This window comes from Thalassophryne amazonica, chromosome 1 (genome assembly GCF_902500255.1).
Source record: "Thalassophryne amazonica chromosome 1, fThaAma1.1, whole genome shotgun sequence".
NCBI lineage: Eukaryota > Metazoa > Chordata > Actinopteri > Batrachoidiformes > Batrachoididae > Thalassophryne > Thalassophryne amazonica.
In genome coordinates, this window is record NC_047103.1 from 160,028,001 (window position 1) to 160,045,346 (window position 17,346).

Here is a 17,346-nt window from a genome sequence, read left to right on the forward strand (position 1 = left end):
TTTAATATAAATGAGATCCCGAAGAATGTTTGGCACATAGCAACACTGAACTCAAAAGGCTGAGAGGATGTTGTTGAAATTTGATGAACAGCTGGGTAATGTCCGAGAAAATGAGGGTTTTATTCTGAATTTGATCCAGAGCAAAGTTTTTGGGAACATGTGGCCTTGGCAGAGGTATGCACTCTCTGAGTGCCTTCTATTTGTTCTATTAAATATTAAGTCATAGGAAATAAAAAAAAAAACAGATCTTATTAGTGACACAAAAAGTAATTAAAAAGAAAGAAAACAAAGCAGATTTCTACATTGGATTTCTACATTGTCTGGTGAGAGGGTAACAATAATGATTTTATTTCTATAGCACTTTTGGGACATATATTAGTCCTCCTCCTGAGCAGGAACACACTTGGGCAAAAGCCGTTTTTCCCCCGGGGCTCAGTGGACTACCAGACTTCACCACACAACGACACTCAGAAGACGGAGGCTCTTTGCTTTTAACATTCACATGAACACAGAACTGCTTTGATTTCACTACAATTCTGCATTGAGATTTACACAGTTATTACTTTTAAAAACAAGCCACCATCACAGTAAGTCTGTACTTCACACCATTATGTCTGCAATCACTCTGCGGTTCATTTGGTGTTTCGCAGTTGTGAATCTCGCGCCGTCTCGCCATCCGTGACTCACATGAGAGATCAGTTTCAGCAGAGTTCCAGTGTCGCCCACTGAACGGTCCCCCCCTAAAAATCGGTCTGCCCTGTCTTCACTGCGCATGCGTCATTTCTGTGCGTCAGCTGCGGTTCACAGATTATCATCTCATTTCTGCTTAAAACTTCACTCCAGTCATCATCTATCTCAGCGACAGATATCTGAAGCTTTTGTACAACAATAATTTCCAAATAAATTCAACATTATTTCATAATAAAAGACAGAGGAAGTGATCAGAGTGCAGCAGCACGAGCTGCTGGTGCTGCCTTCACCGCGCCTCAGTCATGTCAAAGCATCGGTAGCGACTCACTGATTATCGCCTCATTTCTGCTTAAAACTGACTTTAGAATGATTTAAGAGGTTTTACTTTGTCATCTGATGGCTAATAATCACATTATTCCCTTTGATTGCTTTGGGTGTAGAGACTCAGTCTCAGACGAGCTGCTGTGGTCCCAAATGACGCATGCACAAAGAAGGCAGGGCGGACCAATTTCTAGGGGGCACTGTTTGGTCTCCGACACCGGTTGAGGGCACAATGTAAACAAACGTCGTGAAGTATGGACAACAAGACAACATCGGGGCACAGCAGAAGTTCATCATAATCGCCCGTGAACTTGCTGGATCAACAGCATCCACGTCCTCGTTAGTCATTGTTCACATGCGCTGTGAGACACCGGAACTCTGCGGGCACTGCAGTGCATTCTGGGAAGCGCAGTGGGTCACCAGGGGCATTATGAGAAACGTTAAAGTACCGAATACATGTGCTGAACCGTTGGGGTTCAGTCTGTACAAATCACTGATCAGCTGTGATCCTTTATTCCACCAGAGCTCGTGGTTTTCAGAAAGCAAAACCAGCTTATATTCAGGCCAATAAGGTACTTAAATCAGAACAGACCAACAAATCAGCTTTACACTGAAAAAATAGTTTGCGATGCTAGTCAGCGGTTCCTTTTTCTTACAAATAAAAAACAGACAGATTTCCACTCCATCACAGTCTCTTCAGTAAAGATGAATTAACATCATTATCCTGAACAGGATTACCTGTACATTTTTAATCCATGTTGGAAGAAAAAAACTCCACAAAAAAAGAGCAGGTATTTGTTAATTTGATGACAAAGATTCACAATCTTTCAAATTAAATCGCCGATTCCCATAAGGTGCTTGATTTGAACATTCACTCTGTCACTTCTCTGTCATGCGTCCATTCATCCTGCAGTGCCGCTGCGAGTCATCGTGATTCACACTCAATTTCCCGTACAGCACATGAACGCAACTCGGCAGCAAAACAGAAACATGTTTGATAACCTACAGCACAAAGGCACCTACAGTCGGGTCAAGCAGCTACAAAACTAAAAAAAAACAGGATTTTGGTTTCAGAATTTATTTAATAAACAGAGTAAAAAAGAGTCTTTCTGTTCTCTTCCAGCAGAGGGAGTGAGGAACAGCTGAGGACGATCAGACGGAGGCAGTCATCGCAGATAACGAAGGACGCTCGATCACTTCAGTGGAGCGAGAATAAGAGGAGTGGTACACAAAAACAGACAGATAACGTAAGTACTAGAAGAAGAAAGAAGTTACGGGGGGGGGGGGGGGGGGACGGACTTTCGAACAGTTTGTAGTTATTAATTAGGAGATGATGCCATGAATGTGAAGATAAAAATTTAAACTAGGTTTTCTGGAACTGTTGTTTTTCTTTTTTTCTGCTTTAAGTTTATATTTGTTATAATGTTATATATTATTAATTACATATGTTGTAACTGTTGGATCATCAGTTTTGTTGTCTTTTTTTTTTTGTTCTGGACAATCTTGCGGTCACAGGACTAAAATAATTTTCTTGTCACTAAATCAGACTGGGGGGGGGGGGGGGGGGAGCATGTTCAGATCAAACCTATGCAAAATAACATGGTACAATTTTAAAGCTCCCTAATGTCACCTGGCCATTTAATTTTTTTTGTTTTTCCCACAGAACAAACTTCAGTAAACATTGCCATCACTGCAAAACCCCAAATCTTACCAGGCTTGTCTAATTTCTACTCAACCCCTGCGCATCTAATTATATTCAATAAATCCCACAATCAATTTTTCAATCAATCAAAATTTCAGTAAGTTATAAGGGCTTGTTTTTTATAATGCAGCTTAAAAATCTTTATAACTGAAAGAATCTTAGAAACATTTTGGTCTGAGATTAAACCAGCTTTTCTGACTCACTTGAACATTTTTAAGTTGCTGTTATAAGTAAAACATCTAACACTTAAAGGCCAAATTGAGTTTTGACCTTATTTCATTAGCAGATTTTTTTAAAAGTTTATAAGTTAAAAGCAAAGTGAAGCGCTGTGAATACTTTCTGGATGTGCTGTAATTACACACTAATGAACGGATGATTATGAATGCTACATTCATTGTCTGTTAATAAACACCACTAAATCCTATACGCTGTAGTTTTTATAAGTCCAAAAAAAAAGAACCTTGTTTTATCTCAGATATGACCTTTTCACTTTAGATTTTTATGTTATCTAAAAACAAGTCCTTATATCTTACAGAAAGTCCCATGTGGACAAATTTGCAAGTGATGGTATCTTATATTTAGTGTAAATAGACTAAATATTAAACAAACCATCTTGGAAAGATTTAGATTTTTTGCAATGTGCTTCTTTGGTAACAGATCCCTGTCAAAAATAATAAGCAATTTAAGGCAACAAGAAAGCAACAGCTGCAAAGCTCTATATCACAAAGTCATTTCTAGTTACTTTCATCTCTAAAATAACCTTTGAAAACACCTATAAGAACGTTTAGAGTTAAGGTGCTTTAAGAACAGTAAGACGGGAGATTCTGAAGACATGAACACAGCACAGACAAGCACGACCTGCAGGTAATGAGCGCACAGACACATATAGATGTTCTATATATTCTATTTTCTATCCCAGAAAAGCCTTAGTACTATCTACATGGGTTTCAAAGCTTAAGTGTTCAGAGTGGGAGGTTTTGTTGTTCTATACCCAAAATGTCAGTGGAAACTTGTATGTAATAACTAACGCCTTCATATGTATATATCTCAATCATCAGCGTAAAAAGTATGCTTTTGATCAAAGCAATTTGTAGTTTACTTTTAGGCATCATAGAATACCAGAATATACAAGCACAAAAACAAAGGCGCTGCAGGAAAATCTTTTCTAAAATGTAACTTTAGAACATATTTGAACATACAGCACAAATAAGCAAAGTGCTTCAAACAGCTACTTTTTGCAGCAGCTTCAAGAGAGTCACATTTCCCAACATTTAAGAGCTCCACACTGTAAAACATTGCAGCCTCAATGACCACTTGCTACCTTTCTTTAAAGAGCTCTTACAAGTTTTGGTTGTTGAACTTTACAACTCAGCTCAACTTGTAAAGTTTAGTTCAACATCCAAAACTTGTAAGAGTTCTTTATGTTAACGAGACGTTGCAAGTGGACATAGCTAAACGAGGCTGCAATGTTTTAGAGTGCAGGATCCCTCTGCTTATTTATCTGGGCTGGAATTCAGTTTCACATTTGACATTTTTGAGAGTTTTATTATTGGACTCAACTTTTTCCTTTTTTTTTTTAGCAGCTTCTAAAATTGTTTTCAAATTTTTGCTTGTTTTTTGCTGTACCATGTACCTGGTATTCCACTTTCAACCAGTTTAAAAACCGATCCTATACCTCCACCTAGTGGTAGGGAAATGTAATTGCAGGAGGAAGTCGATTCTTTTCTGCATAGTTAATGAGCTCACACAGCCAATTTGGACCTAATCCGCACCCTTTACAAACCAGTCTCAGTATACTCTGGCCTACACAAAAATGTAAACTTTATGGAGCTACCTGATATACAATACATATATAATACGATAAAAAATAGTGACAAAGGATGATTTCCGCTTGCACAGAGGTAAAATAAATAAATAAAGACAGTTCTTCTAATTTTGGTAAAAGATTATACAAATTATTGATCGAGCTCATAGGACTAAAAGTTTGAACGTTAAAAAAGCTTTGAATGTTTGGTCTCCAAAGCAATGCACAAACAAGGGCAACATCCATTGGTTTGTACAACATACGTTGCCACGCAGTGTGATAACTAAGCATATCAGCTGGTACAGAGTATTCCTTCTTAAAATCACATTGGCTTAACCAACAATTCCATCACTTCTTAATAGTTTTTTATCCCACAAACTAAACTGGCAGGGGTGGTGGCCAAGTGGTTTGTGTGCTTAGCTTCCTCGTTCAAAACCCACCCCTGCCACATTTCTCCATGTAATATGGTGTTGCTTCAGGAGCGGCATCCGGTGTGAAACTTGTGCCAATTCAACATGCAGATCCCCCTCAGATTTGCTGTGGCGATCCTGAGTGCAAACAAGGAAGTAGCCGACTTTATCTGCTGTTTTTGCAATGTACATTTTTGCTGTTTTTACACCATAACTAGGTAATGTTATCCAGAGCTAGCACAAACTACCTTTTTGAAATCCCAACATCCAGACAAATAATGTGATACTGTTTTCATGATTAGGGCATTCACACTGCCATCTACTGGATAGCAGTGTGAATGACGCCGGTTATATCCTACGCCTACGGTTGTTGCTGAATGAATTACAACTTAAACAGAATTTTCAGAATGTCAATTTTGCAAATGCCTTTTTTAAAACAAATGAAAAAAATGACACATTTTACAAATACACATTTATTTGGAAAAACCAACACGCGTTAAGTTGTGTGTTGTTTTTTATTTATTTATTTATTTTTACATATAATGAATCAATGAATCAGTGATTGCAGGCTCAGCTTACCCATAATGCAGTTTGGCATCTGTGTGTGTTAATGTTCAAAAGTTCAGAATTAGTGCATTATTTTAAAATTAGAAGATATGTGTTATATTTTCACTTTGTACAAATGATAGACTTGACATTAATGTAGTTAAACTATACGGATTTATTTGGTTTATAAATCAAAACCATAAGTCAAACCTGCTTTCCTTTTGAGGGCTTTGGCCTCACAGCTGGACCACTGTATGCTGTAAAGGATAATGACTTGTTTGTTTTTTTTTTGTTTTTGTTTTTTTTGTGGCAGCCTGGGGGCCAGGCTCCTTCTGTTGCGGTAGAGTTGAGCTCAGCTCCTCTCAGCTGCCTCACTGCTGTAAAATACATAGCAGACAGGAGCCAACAGGGTTTATAAATGTTTTTCACCACTAGTAACTATGTAAATAAACGTCTAAAAGTTAAAGGAACTAAATTTTATTGGAAGTTAATTGGTCCGCTGATGGTTTTTGAAGTTAGCTGAAAAGCTAACCCGCTAACAAAAAAGTTAGCTTTGATAATTAGCGGATTAGCAGAACTGTGCCCACCACTACCAGTGGGCTATATGTCCTGTATAAAACACCATCCTGTGGCACCACCAATCTGTAGATGAATGTAATTACAGCCTGGCCCCTGACAGAGAAACCCTGCTGATGTTTTCACTGTTGTAAAAATGTAACTGTGGCAGAAAAGAAAAGAGACATTTTGGAGGCATAAGCCCACTTTTCTGAACACTTAAACTTCACTGTTCTAGGCTGTTCCTCCTTACAGTGTTGTAGGATCTGACCTGTGTGTCCTAGGGAGTGTTACGGGATAATATGTATGCACATAAACAACACCAGTTAGTCCTATAAAAAAGAAAGGCAGAACAGATAAAAAAAAAAAGAGATGGCATGAATTTAAGGAAATGCAAAACATTTGATCACAGAAAGCCAGTGTTTTCTTAACTGATTATCAGTCATCATCATTACAACTCCAGTCAAAACAGATTATCATAAAAAAATCCCATACTTTTGATAACGCCCACCCACATCTGTGCCAGAATGTGGTTTCAGGTCTCCGCTGTGACGCTGACACACTGAACTCTTTGCTCTGGATGGAGTCCTGTCCAGAGCCGTCCCATCATGCTTTGCACCATGATTTTGAGAGTCACTTTCTACTGACTATCAGCTCATGTAGATTCCAGACACAGTGTTTGAGTCCTATCAGTGACCCATGTCCGGGTCTGAGAACCAAAGTGTTTCGATAGGTTCAAACGTTTGTTCCATGTGCTTTCATAATCTTAACTCTGCTACATTTGAATATCTTCAACGCCACAGTAGTGACGTTATCATGTTTAACATAAAACAAATGTTCAACAGAAGTAAACTATACTGATGTCTCTGGCCCCGCCCCGCTGTAGGCGTGTCCCTGCTTTGAGTGGCAGGAGGCACCTGCAAATGGGAAAACCGGGGCGAAGGTGCAGTAGTCTGCAGTGTGTTGCCAGCGTGTGTACATGATTTTCTTGGTAAGTGGGTCAGACCTTCGAGGGTTCACCCCGTTCCTTTGGGGCGCCGAGCCTCGCCGGTCACTGCTGCATTTGGGTGCGCTGTGCTGAGTCGCCAGGGGGGTGAACTCTGAGAGCTGGCCCTTATAGAGTTTATCAGCATTCTGAGGAAGGATGAAATGGAAAAATAACTTAGTCAGAAGGTCTCGGCACATGGTGAGGTCATCATCCCAGCTGGCCACAATTCAAACTGTACCACCGTCTGCTGAATAATTATTAGAATATGTCTTCCTCACCTTTTGGATTTTTGTTTCGACCTCAGTTGGTACTTTTGCAAGGAACTGCATGGACACATGCACAAAGTTTGAAGGCCATGCGGCATTTTATGGAAACTGGGAATTCTAAATTTCCAACTTAGAACTAGAAAAAATACAGTTAACAAAGCCATGGTGAAATGTTTGTAAAGAAACTTTGTAACATTGACTATCACTAGTATTAACAACTGACACAGTAGACCTGTGTGCATGTTGTCTTGCCCGTCCAGCAAATATCCAGCTAAACATTCATGTGAAATATGTCCAGATTTTGTGTTTTCTCTGGTTCAATTTAATGTAGGGGTTAGATTTTATTGCTGTTGTTGTTTTTTGGAAAGGTTTTTATTTATTTATTTTGGCACTTTGAGTCACAGTTGAAGGGCTACTGCGAGGAACTGAACTAGGGATGCACATATCCACAATATATCACTTCCTGTTATGGTCTGGACGCAGGTTGAGGAGCGGTCCAGCGTCTGACTGAACCCAGCGCTAAATAACCAGAAGCAGTTCCAAAAGAAACAAATTTATTTTCTTCCCACTGTGCTGTACACAAAATACAAAATAAATGAGTCTGGTGGGGTGAAGAGGCGGCGCGCTCTCCCAGCGCCTCAACGGATCGGAGCCCAAACGTTCTGGACTCAGGAGTTCCGCCGACACCCCCCAGGTGGCTTTTCCCAAGACTGTACTCTCTGACGTGTGCTGACAGTGCTTGCCTCTCACCCTTGTCCTCCTTCACAGGCGCAATGTCAGCTTCTGGAGTGGCCCTCAACGTCCTCAAACGGTCATCACATGGTCGTATTCTCCGGCACTTAAGCCCAGATCACTGCTGGCTTAAATGCAGTTCTTCATCTCTTCATTGGCACCAGCTGAGAGTCCTTAGAACTACACGTGAATGTCACAGGTGTCATAGATCGTCCTGATTAGAGAATCGCACGTGAGTGCAACAGGTGCAGCAGATCACCGTGACAGAGGTGAGAGACTCTTCTGCAGCACATTCTCCCCAGAGATCAGCCCCAAACCACCTGGGAAGGAAAACAAACACAAACACCTGGTCCACCAAACACACCTCCTGGTCCACCACGTCGTCCGTCTGCATGGGATCCCTACTGACGTAGTCTCGGATCGTGGTCCCCAGTTTTCCTCTCACGTCTGGAGGAGTTTCTGCAGGGAACTGGGGGCCACCGTGAGCCTCTCGTCCGGGTACCATCCACAGACGAACGGACAGGCAGAGCGGGCCAACCAGGAGTTGGAACAGACCCTCCGCTGTGTGACATCCGCGCACCCGACGGCCTGGAGCAACCACCTGGCCTGGATCGAGTATGCGCATAACAGCCAGGTGTCTTCTGCTACCGGCCTCTCCCCATTTGAGGTGTGTTTGGGGTACCAGCCCCCATTATTTCCCGTGGTGGAGGGAGAGGTCGGTGTGCCCTCGGTCCGGGCCCACCTTCGGAGGTGCCGTCGGGGGTGGCGCACCGCCCGTTCTGCCTTGTTGAAGGCCCGGACGAGGGCCAAGACCCATGCAGACCGCCGGCGGTCCCCGGCCCCTGCATACCAGCCCGGGCAGGAGGTGTGGTTGTCGATGAAGGACATCCCGCTTCAGGTACAGTCACCAAAATTGATGGACAGGTTCATCGGACCCTTTCGCATCCTCAAGGTCCTTAGCCCTGCCGCAGTGAAGCTCCAGCTCCCAGCTTCACTGCAGATCCACCCGGTGTTCCACATCTCCAAAATCAAACCGCACCACACATCACCCCTCTGTCCTCCCGGTTCAGCGCCGCCTCCTGCCCGGATCATTGACGGGGAGCCGGCTTGGACAGTGCGCCGGCTCCTGGACGTCCGTCGAATGGGCCGGGGGTTCCAATATCTGGTGGACTGGGAGGGGTATGGACCCGAAGAACGCTCCTGGGTGAAGAGGAGCTTCATCCTGGATCCGGCCCTCCTGGCCGATTTCTACCGTCGACACCCCAATAAGCCTGGTCGAGCGCCAGGAGGCGCCCGTTGAGGGGGGGGTCCTGTTGTGTGGGCCGCCAGAAGAGGAGGTACTGCTGGCCCACCACCAGAGGGCGCCCTGCCTGAAGTGCGGGCTTCAGGCACGAGAGGGTGCTGCCGCCACGGACACAGCCGGGAGTGACAGCTGTCACTCATTATTTCCTGACAGCTGTCACTCATTCATACTTCATCATCTCACTCCATAAAACCCAGACGTCATCTCCACCTCATTGCCGAGATATCGTACTTCTATGGAGGTAACCTTCTCAGCCTGGTTACACAGACGCTGCACGAGTGTGTGTTAGAGGTGGAGGTGGCATTCCCACCGTTGTTGTTACGGGGTGTACACACACCCACACTTGACTGTCTTTGCTCTTCGCCAGCAGTACCAGATCCGACAGTCGGGGACGGTGATCACCTGGGAATTCGGGACTTGGTGGCTCCAGTATTCACCAGGTTCGGTGGCGGCGGAAATCGTGTGGTTCCGGCTCTTCTCAGGACAGACGTCTTCTATCCTCGAGCCTGCCCACACGTCACCTTTGTGGATTGACTGTTATCAGATTCTGAGATTGTCTGTATATTCGTTGTGCACCTTCACAACATTAAATTGTTACTTTTTGGCTCATCTATTGACCGTTCATTTGCGCCCCCTGTTGTGGGTCCGTGTCACTACACTTTCACAACAGTCCCTTTCAGAGGACAGGATCTCTGTTGAGCTGCTGTTTTACAGCCTCAGGACAGTGAAGTGGCTACTTATTTAGTACACATTTTCAGTAACAATTCAGGTAATTTTTCGGAAAATCCGTGCTCAGCGAACAGAGAATTTGAACCTGAGAGCCGAGCAGAACTTTACCACTAACTGCAGCTAAAACACTGTGGAAAAGAGCTCTCTCAAACAGCCCGGCATCAAAAACCTCCCTTCTCCTCCTGCTGGGCAGTAAACAAGCAGAGAGAAAACAAGAGCAGTTGAGAGGATTCACAGTGGCTCTTCTCCGGTATCGGAAAATGTCGCGGGTTGGATCAGTATTTTCTGATACGTGAATTACGTCTGTATTGGAACCCGATACCGATCCGGGATCGAATCAGCCCCATCCCTAGACTGAACACCCCCCCCCATCTCATGTATGAAGTTGCTCCAAAAAGTGTTTCATGTTGCTGTATTTTAACACACTGTTTCCAGACAAAGTGAATTTTGATCATATTAGTGATTTAAGATTATGAATCCTTTAGTTGATTACCAAGGAACAAAATCATAGCAGTGCAGAAGAAAATTTTTCAATAAAAGCAACTGCAATCTTTAACATTTGTATTTTATTGTTTGTTAGCTGATCCAACTATATTCTTAGACATTCATGTGTTTACACATAAGTAAAAATAAATCTTTAGCTTTGAACAAAGTCTTATGTTAACATTAAAATATCCATAGTTCTTCATTTCAGTGTCAACCGCACTGGGAAAAAAAATGATTGAACAACCTAAAAACGTACTTCAGTTGGGAGGGCTCAAATAAATTAGATTCATCCAAATTAACTTCAATCATATTTACGACAACTTGCTAATTTAATTCATACAGATATAAGTAATTTGAGTGTTAAATATTAAAGACTATTTTTTCAGTGTGGTTTCAAATTTAGAAGTGTTGTAATTTTAAGGTGGTAGCAGTAGAACTTGTTGTGTCTTAACAGAAAACTTGACACCACATAAAATTTATATTAAAGGTTCCAATCCACGTGACCAGCCTGTGATGATGACGTTCTATATACAATCTGTTCAGTCAATAACACAACAACCCAACAAACAACCTTACAAACAAATACAAAACATGCAAATGGAAGTCAGAGGCACATGCAACAATGTTCAGTTGCCAGAGTAGATCTGTGTCTGTGATGGTAAAAAAATGTTCCACCAGAGGGCACCGTAACCCAAAAGAACATCTTCATGCTTACCCCCAAAACACCCACAGCTCACATGCCAATCATTGACAACGCCCACAAGTCTGCGAAAGTCTCACACAGCCCAGCACATAAAGCCGTCACCCTCCACATCACGCAGGACGTTTTACCATCAGGCTTCTGTGACGGCTACTTCATCTATTAAAGAGTCACAACTGTAGTAGACCAAGGTCCTCTCAAACCCTTTACTGTTCCTCATATGCTACGGACACATACACACAGAAACAAACACGTTTAGCATGTAGCATGCACGTACACAGGCGTACACACACATACACACACACTGAGTACAGGGCTTTACATACATTTAAATGATTTTCATACCACAATAAAATAAATAAATAAATAAAATAATGTCTCAGCTCACATTAGCTGCATTTACACATCAGGCCAAGGATTAATATTATGTGTTCGTTTTAATTTTACTAACAAATATCTGAACTTTCAGAGCACAGTGTGGAATAGTAGTGAGGGGATGTTTCTAAGCCTCAACAGCAGAAAGAAAAGCGCGTGTGATCCATCAACACAATAACAAATCCAGTATTAGTAAAAGACGATGAGTTTTATTTTCCACATTAATACTGCCAAGTTTAAAGGTTTAAGGTGGGTTCCTGTTAATTTACTGAGTTGTTGAATAACTTCAGAAAGCACATCGTAACTGGTGTTGGCTGACAATTTGTGTTGCATTGTCGGAAAACAATTTCCAGTTGTGCCTTTTTGTCTTTTCTTTTCTTTTTTTGGCCTGTGTAAATCCAGACAGACAGATTGACATGCAGCCAGACCGGTGAGCAAGGGAGAGGAGGAGAAGGGAGGAAGAGACGGGACACATAAATGCGCAAAGAGGGATTCTATGCAAAGCAGAGAGAGGAGGGCGGGGTCACCTCCAGGAGGGCGGGGTTAGAAACTCATTCTGCTGGAGGTCTGAGACAGCATAAAGATGGTGGAGGGCTCTGAGGCAAGGCACCGACGCTTAGCCTGGCAAGGAGGAGGAAGGAAGGCAGGAATAAGAGGACGGAACACAAAGAGTGTGATCCAGCTCTTAACACGAAAAACAGGAAGGTTCTCGTTAAGTTGCCCGTCAGAGTGAAATTCTTACACGTTTCCACACTTACAGAGACAATGCAGAGAAAGGAGTAGCTCAGAACACACAAGAACAAATGTCACGAGCAGGTCAAAGGTCAAACTTCACTTCATTTTTGTCCACTTTTAGAGTTGTGTCCGTAATTGTTGAACAGTGACATAATTTGACTAAAGTGATGACAATTTGGCAAATCTGTTTATTTATTTATTTTCAAAATTCTGGGTAAAACTGTCTCGGAATTTAATAATGTAAGATCGTTTTTGGAGTGACGTAAGAACTCCGAGTGCAAGTTTTGTAACATTAAATAAGAAAAAGAAAATACATAAATAATAATAATAAAACACTGAATTGAAAAGCGCAGTTCCTACCTTGAATTGTTACATTATCAGAAAAGCTACCATAATTTCCGGAATATAATTTGCACCTGTTATTAAATGCCTTCTGAAGAGGAAAAGTCCATATATAAGTCGCACTAGAGTATAAATCACATCTTTTTTCTGTTTTTTCAGCTCTTTAATTTGGGATTTTTGGGCACTGTTGTAATGTACGTCTTATTTTTGCCATTTATTCTTTTATTATTAGAGTTTAATTTGTTTAGTGGTTTGATTCTTGTCAAACTCTGAGATAAATACTCATTCTAATTATTATTAATACCAAATGTGTGGTTTTTCAGTATATACTGTAAGTCATGCTGGACTACGAGTCACAGGACCTCCCAAACTAGTTTTTTTTTAAAATGGAGCTTGTCCTCCTGAAAATATGACACTTGGTGACTGCAGAAACTCAGAAACTACAGAAACGGGATTTTATTAAACAATGCATTTGTAAATGTTAGAGCTCCAGCTGCAATTAAATCTGCTCCAAACAGGAATAAAGCAGTACAGGGTAGATTAATACAGTTTGGTCCTGTTGTGCGATTGCTTGAGTCCCATCAGCGCTCTGTAATTTGTGTTGTGTTGTGCATTTCTTTGCCAAACTGGGACTGGACCAATTTTTAAAGGTCTAATTTGGTATAATTATGTCGTCTGATTATTTTCATGTTGCCGTGTGTCCGTTTCTGTATCGTACTGCATGCACTGCACACAAACAGGCGTGGCGACTTACGTCTAACAGAGAACGGACGTAGCCGAAGTCAGAATACATCTGCTGACCCAAAGTCAACAATCAGACAAAAATTTCACAGATATCATGTTCACCACAGTTAAGTTCTAATAAAGAATTTTTCATCTTGTAATGAAATGCTACGTCAGAGCAGCAAAATTTGCACATGACAGTAATGCCATTATTACACTCTTTTGTGTCTTTAAAGAACTTGAAACCAGGCAAACTGAAAATGCAAACCAGTCTGCTTTCAGTAAGTACAAAATAACTTTTTAATGTGTATGCATTGGAGTGGTGACTGTAAAATGAGTCAACTCTGAAAAACCCAAACAAAAACCAATAATCCCTGACTGACTATGCAGCTATGGATTATGTAAAAGCACAGTTAGTATATTTTTCTACTCTTCTTGCTTAGTAGATTCTCATAGACTTAGTTAACAGTACTTGTGGGTTAATACATTAAATGTATGGTGGCCAAAAGGTGCCACAACACCTCCAAATTAAGACAACACCAGCAAGAGCAGAAAACACTTACAAAAGCTAAAACCTAACCCCTAACCATCTATTCAATAAAAAATAGAAAAAAAAGTTTGAAAACACAAAATACAAATGTAACCTACAGCACGTGGCTATTTAATTTGATAATGTGTCTGCTGCAATTTCAGACAACACATGCAAATAAGCAAACAAACACTTTGCAAAGGTTAACAACACAAACAAGGTTTCTGGCAAAAGGACTTTAACTGATAGAAAGTTCAGTTCATCAGGCCGCTCAGCTCTTAATCGCTACCACGTCAGCAGAGCATGTATGGTTATTTATTTATTATTATGATGTTACTCTTACACAAGCAATATTTTAACGTAGATATTAAAAGCCAAGTGGCCTCTGTGTACGTGCGTGTGTGTGTGTGTGTGTGCGCGCGTGTGTGTGTGTATGGCTTCAATCATCGAGAAATTGGGGAGAGCTAACATTTGCCGTTTGGTATGCTTATGTATTTTTGGTCAATCTAGAGCCCGTGGATCCCCATGAGCAATGTGCTAGTGTATTATTAATTAATTTGCAATGGACTCTGGAGCAGCTCAGTTAAAGTCTTCTGGATAGAAACTTCTGTTTGTTCTCTGGTGTTTCTCTTGTGATATGGAGCTCTGCAAAGCATTTGTTTTGTGTGTGTTGTCTGAATTTGCAACAGACACATTATCAAACTGTTACATGTGTTGCAGGTTTTTGTTGTTATTCTGCCTGCTAGCATTTTTTTCTATTTGCAAGATGTTTTTGATGCAACTACCTGATGAATTGATGAAGGTAGTTTTTGTATTTGTAAATGTCTTCTGCATTTGCTCGTGGTGTCTTCATTTGGAGGTGCTGTGGCCTTTAACAGACCCCAAAATAATGTGATGTCACTAAGCAAAAGAAGCATCCACAGTTTAAAGGGGTCACTTGTGACATCTTAAAGCAGTGGGCATGATGAAACTGAATAATTCACAACATTATGACTTATTGCATAAATATTTAAGTTTTTGTAGATGCATAATTTTTTTTCCATTTAAAACTGAACTAAATTGTACCATTTTGGCACAAAAAATTAACATTTGTTTAAGAAAGGACCAACTCTACAAAACCCAAAAATAAATAAGTAAATAAACTGAGTGAAACACTGCTGGAGACATTCTGAAACGTCGTCTTCAGTCAGTGTTGGACCTCTGAACACTGAGGCTGATTTGTGACTGGTAAAAAATGGTGTCAATACCGATTTTTCAAACAAACTGCCAAATTGTCTTCTGTGAGTGAAATGTTACTGGAGGTGTTTTAATTGTGGTTAATCTAAATGTTTTCCACATGCACATACACACACACACTGCAAAGCTTGTGTCCAGACCTGTATGCAGTCAGTAGTGGTGGGCCACAGCGCCCTCCAAATGACAGTCTTCACCACATCTGGTAACAGACCTGCCGTTATCAGAAGGATAATACTGAGCCAGGCTGGACCACTGGACAACATCTGCATGAACACGTAGTACATCCTCTGATAGTTGAGGAAAGGCCTGCAGGAGAAGAAAAACTACTTTATCTGGAATTAAAATAGAAAATATATGTTTTTGTAATACATCCTGCTGAGTGTATCATTATACAATGGTCAAAGTGTACCCCCCCACCACCACCACCACAAGCACACAAATGTACGGTATAAACAGCAGAGATTAAAACCAGAACCATAATGTATAAGGGCTTTTCAATAAAAACACTTGGAACTGCATGACACAAATAATGCTCTTCCTTCACCGTGAAGACGACCATGACTTTAGCCTATCATTTATGTATATTATAATAGCCAAGTGGCCTCTGTGTGCATGTGCGCATGTATGCATGCGTATGGCTTCGATCACAGAGAAACTGGGGAGAGCTGACATTTGTCGTTTGGTATATTTATATATTTTGGGTTAAGGATAAACGCTGCGAAAACAAAGTTGATAGGAATAATATTTTTGGAGAAATTAGTGATATTAGCTAACAACAGTGAACAATGGACATTGTGCTGCAATGCACCATGGAGTTTTTGGTGTTTAAAATGTTGTTAATGTCGTTTGTATTAGTTTAACAGTGATGTTAGTATTATTAATTTTTGTATTTTTGTAGTTCAATTGGTTTAGTCAGTTTGGTTAAATGTCATGTTTCCATTACCATGAGTGAGAAGTGTGCATTTGATGTTTTCTGCCACCGTCTTTTAGGGGGGGGCAAATGTAAAGCACCTTCTTACGGCAGAATACAGAAAAGACAAAAAGCTCTGCATGCATGTGTAGGGATGGGTATTGATAAGATTTTATCGATCGATTCCACTTATCGATCTGACCTTATTGATGCCCTTATCAATACCTCTTGTGAATTTTCGGTGTATTAAAAGTAGGCTTTACAGGCTTTCTATGTCAACAACATTTTATTGAGTCTTAAAGTAAATAAATATGAAATTGGTCACTGGATCCTTAAACTCTGGACATAATAAACTCTACATGGTGGATCCTTGATCTCTGGACATAAATAGAAACAAACAAAATCTGTAGTTTTTGTCAAAAGCATTTCCTTTCAGACATTTTTGGTATGAATGTCTTTCCATACATCTGAGCGGAGCTCTTTCAGCTGGCTGTGCTGCATGTCAGGATGTAGTTCATATAGAATACAGGACATCTCATTTTGGGAGGAAAAACGTTTTAGTCGATTGTAGTTTATTGTCTGTATTACACCGTTTGGAAAAAGGTGTCATTTTATGTAAAGCGGCAATTCGTTTTGAAGTTATTAATTCCAACCAGATTCGGAGCCGCACAGCATTTGGAGCTGTGCCAACAGAACAGAGGACAATTCTCGTTTCTTGCCTGCAACAAGACAAGAGTCCCAGTTAGTGACTTTAATCCACACAAAAGTGACTCACAACTGACATATTTTAATGGCTTTGAGAAGGGTTAAGAAGCGAACTTGTTGCTTCTGAAGAGCAGCGAATCAAAGAACCAACGAACCAGCGTATCGAAGCACTACTTCATTGGTTCAAGCTTCAAAGTGGAGTCATGCTGCAGAAGCGGTTGATTACAGAGCCGTTGGAGGGTCTGTAATCAATCTAGAGAAATGATCATTTTCACGACAAACACCCTCAAAAACAACGGCCGCTCTTAAGGACCGATAAGGAATCGTTAAGCAAAAAGACTGTTGATATTGTTGGATCGAATCATTTCTTAACAATACCCAAAAAGAACCGGTTCTTGATACCCAACCCTATGCGTGCGTGTGTATGTATGTGTAACTTTGATCACGACAAAATCGGGGAGAGCTGACATTTGCCGTTTGGTATGCTTATGTATTTTGGGTCAAGGATGAACTCCGCCAAAACAAAGAGTTGATAGGACTAATATTTTTGGAGAAACTA

At 41.0% G+C, this 17,346-nt stretch overlaps 1 protein-coding gene and 1 long non-coding RNA gene across 8 annotated transcripts in view; one reads left to right on the top strand and one right to left on the bottom strand.

Moving 5' to 3' along the window:
* LOC117516794 overlaps positions 1–2,246 on the top strand; it is a 134,777-nt gene extending 132,531 nt beyond the window's left edge. The window contains exon 2 of the long non-coding RNA XR_004562546.1: positions 2,135–2,246. This is a non-coding gene — a long non-coding RNA (uncharacterized LOC117516794). The remainder of the gene's footprint in view (positions 1–2,134) is intronic.
* The window catches only part of atp11a (ATPase phospholipid transporting 11A), a 129,286-nt gene continuing 113,488 nt past the window's right edge, over positions 1,549–17,346 (bottom strand). For 2 of the 7 annotated variants that reach the window (XM_034177606.1, XM_034177598.1), the window contains 3 exons: positions 15,313–15,478; positions 12,135–12,228; positions 7,026–7,162 (listed from right to left, as the gene is read on the bottom strand). In XM_034177606.1, coding sequence (XP_034033497.1) covers positions 12,151–12,228; positions 15,313–15,478 — 244 coding nt within the window. In that variant the 3' untranslated portion in view covers positions 7,026–7,162; positions 12,135–12,150. Of the gene's footprint in view, positions 2,208–5,707; positions 7,163–11,363; positions 11,456–12,134; positions 12,229–15,312; positions 15,479–17,346 lie in introns of those variants that run through there. The other 5 variants (XM_034177559.1, XM_034177565.1, XM_034177574.1 and 2 more) reach the window with 4 other exon arrangements.